At 66.4% G+C, this 2,411-nt stretch overlaps 1 protein-coding gene across 1 annotated transcript in view; it reads right to left on the bottom strand.

Annotated features, from left to right (window-relative positions):
- Window positions 1-2,005, bottom strand: part of MNEG_12338 (hypothetical protein) — a gene marked incomplete at both ends in the record, with an annotated part of 4,094 nt that extends 2,089 nt beyond the window's left edge. Inside the window, 4 exons of the mRNA XM_014039191.1 lie at window positions 381-528; window positions 846-1,022; window positions 1,355-1,483; window positions 1,761-2,005. Of these exons, the coding sequence (XP_013894645.1) occupies window positions 381-528; window positions 846-1,022; window positions 1,355-1,483; window positions 1,761-2,005 (699 nt within the window). The remainder of the gene's footprint in view (window positions 1-380; window positions 529-845; window positions 1,023-1,354; window positions 1,484-1,760) is intronic.
- Window positions 2,006-2,411: the final 406 nt, after the last annotated feature.

The following is a 2,411-nucleotide window of genomic DNA, read 5'->3' as shown; positions in this document are numbered from 1 at the left end:
GGGGGGGGGGGGGGGGGCGGCACTATTGGGCGACGGCGCGGTGCAAGAGCTTGTGGCGGGGCCTCTGCTTTCGCTTGCACAGATGGGGGACGCGCGGGTCGTGCTTGCAGGAGCGGGAGACACGCTGCTCTGAACCCTGTCGGCGGCGCACGCACAGGCCGGTCAGCAGCCGGCGTCCACATTGCGGTGCTGCCATTCTTGAAGAGCAGAGACACACTCGAGTGAAACCCTCCTGTGGTGAGCCGCGATGCAACAGACTGCATAGAGCACAGCTGTAAACCCCCCGCGGTGATGGTTCTCCTCTACACACGCACACACGCGCGCGCACACACACACACACGCATACACACTGGCACACACACACACTGGCACACACACACCTGCATGGCGCGCAGCAGCACGTCCGGCGGCTGCTGCACACAGGGGTCTGGCAGGTGGTTGAGGAAGATGCTGAATGACACGGCGCTGTCAGAGTGGAACGACTGCACCGTGTTGTAGGCCGCGTCAGACATCTCCGCCAGCAGATGCCTAGATGAGAACGTCCCGAGTGGCGGGCCGGGGTGCGGCGGCGGGAACGGGGTGGGTGCAGGGTGCATGCGGTGCTGGGGTGGTGGGCGCTGCGAGCTCCCTGCAGGCTCGGGCCTCACGGGCAAAGCGAGCGGCGCCGCTGCCGACGCATGATGACTTCACTGGCATGTTCTCAACCCTGCCTGGAACCCAATTACATCAACTCGGCCACTCTACAGGGCTTGTCAGCTGCAGGCTTCCGCACAAAGTGCTGTTCCATGACGCCCCAGCCCCTTGCAGCCTCGCCGCGCCACCCAACAGACGCCCCGCCCCCTCACCGCCGTATGCAGTTAAAGCCGCCCACCACGCCGTTGTGCATCCACAGGTAGCGCCCAAACTGGAAGGGGTGGCAGTTCTGCTCCGACACGGGCATGCCCGGGTATGCGGCGCGCACGTGGGCGAAGATCACGGGGGACACAATCTTGGTTGAGAGGCGCGCCAGGTTCTCGTTGTTCCTGGCGTTTAGGGTTTTGGGTTGTGAGGGGGTTTGACGGGGGCGGACGACAATGTTGTTTTCGGCATTGTTGACATGGGTTGAAGGGGCCACCATGCACGTAGGCAAGGGGCCCATGGGAGAGTCTGGATTTTGGCCCGTGCAGCTGGAGGCAGCGCCTGGGGCGCCACACGAGCTGCGTGTGCGAATGAGCGCCGGCGGCTGCGAGCCGGTCTTCCGGCCGCGGGTTGCTTGTGACGGGGCCGTCCTGGCTCGATCCTGCCGAATGCCTGAGCCGCAGCTCCAGCTAGCTGCTGCCCTGCGCTCTGCGGCAGCTGCTGTGCACAACCTCACGCGGCTGCCAGCTGAGGCCCCTCGTACTCATTCGCAACACCCGCGGCCGCGAAAACAGCCGCATTTCGGCAGGCGCTGCCATGCTGCAGCACCGCGCGCGGCCCAAAACGGCGGCCGTCGGCCCAAAGGCTGCCTGGATGCTGACAGTGCCTCAGCCCTCTGCCTCTACAAGCCGCCGCCGCGACTGCCGCACTCGCATCACGTCAGTTGTACTCCAGACAGAGCTCCGTCACTAGACTGACAAAACAAAAAGACGAACGCGCCCAACTTGCTTCGCGCGCCACCGCTGCCGCCGCCGATGCCGATGCTGTTGCCTGCTGCCGCCCCTGCCACCCCCCGCACCACCCGCCCCGCAGCCGCCCTTGAACCGTGCTCGCCGGCCCGCCGCGCCCCGCGCGCGCCTCACCAGGCGGGTGTGATGCTCTTGAACATGCAAGGGCTCGGGTCTTTCTCCCGCCGCTCCTCTGTGTTGAACCAGCCGATGCCAAACCCGTCGCCGTTCAAATTGCCGAAGCCCAGGTGGAACGGCAGCGAGGGGTCCTGCAGCCGCTCTCGCGCGTCGTACGACTGCTTTATGATGGACCTGTCAGGCCACAGCACCACATCGGCCACCAGCATGGGGTGGCCGATGTAGGCCATGAGGCGGCACATGGCTGCCGCGGCTGACCGCGCCGGGCGCTAATCAGGGCCCGTCTGGGGCCCGCTTGGGGGGGCCGCGCGCGGGCGCAGACGCCGCCGCCGCCGCCGGCCGTCTGCGCGGCTGCCCAGGCGCACCCCGTTGTCCCTGATGTGCTGCGGTGGGCAGCGTGGTTGCGGTGGCTCAAAGGGCTCCAAGGCGCGCCAGTCAAGAGGGGGTGGCGTGATGCGCATTGCGGCGCGCCCGCAGCAGCTGCAGAGAAATAGCGCGCGCACCACGCGGCTATGATCCCTCAAATGACTGAGTTCATCATAGGGACAGCATGCGAGCCCGTAAACACGCTGTCCCGCGCCCTCACCCTCGCGTGTCTGGTGCGCTCTTGAGTTTGTCTTGCCCGTCTCGTCACGCGGATGCAGTTGC

Source organism: Monoraphidium neglectum (assembly GCF_000611645.1).
Source record: "Monoraphidium neglectum strain SAG 48.87 unplaced genomic scaffold scaffold03193, whole genome shotgun sequence".
Taxonomy (NCBI): domain Eukaryota; kingdom Viridiplantae; phylum Chlorophyta; class Chlorophyceae; order Sphaeropleales; family Selenastraceae; genus Monoraphidium; species Monoraphidium neglectum.
Note: the sequence above shows the minus strand (reverse complement) of the source record. Positions and strands in the feature narration are given on the sequence as shown.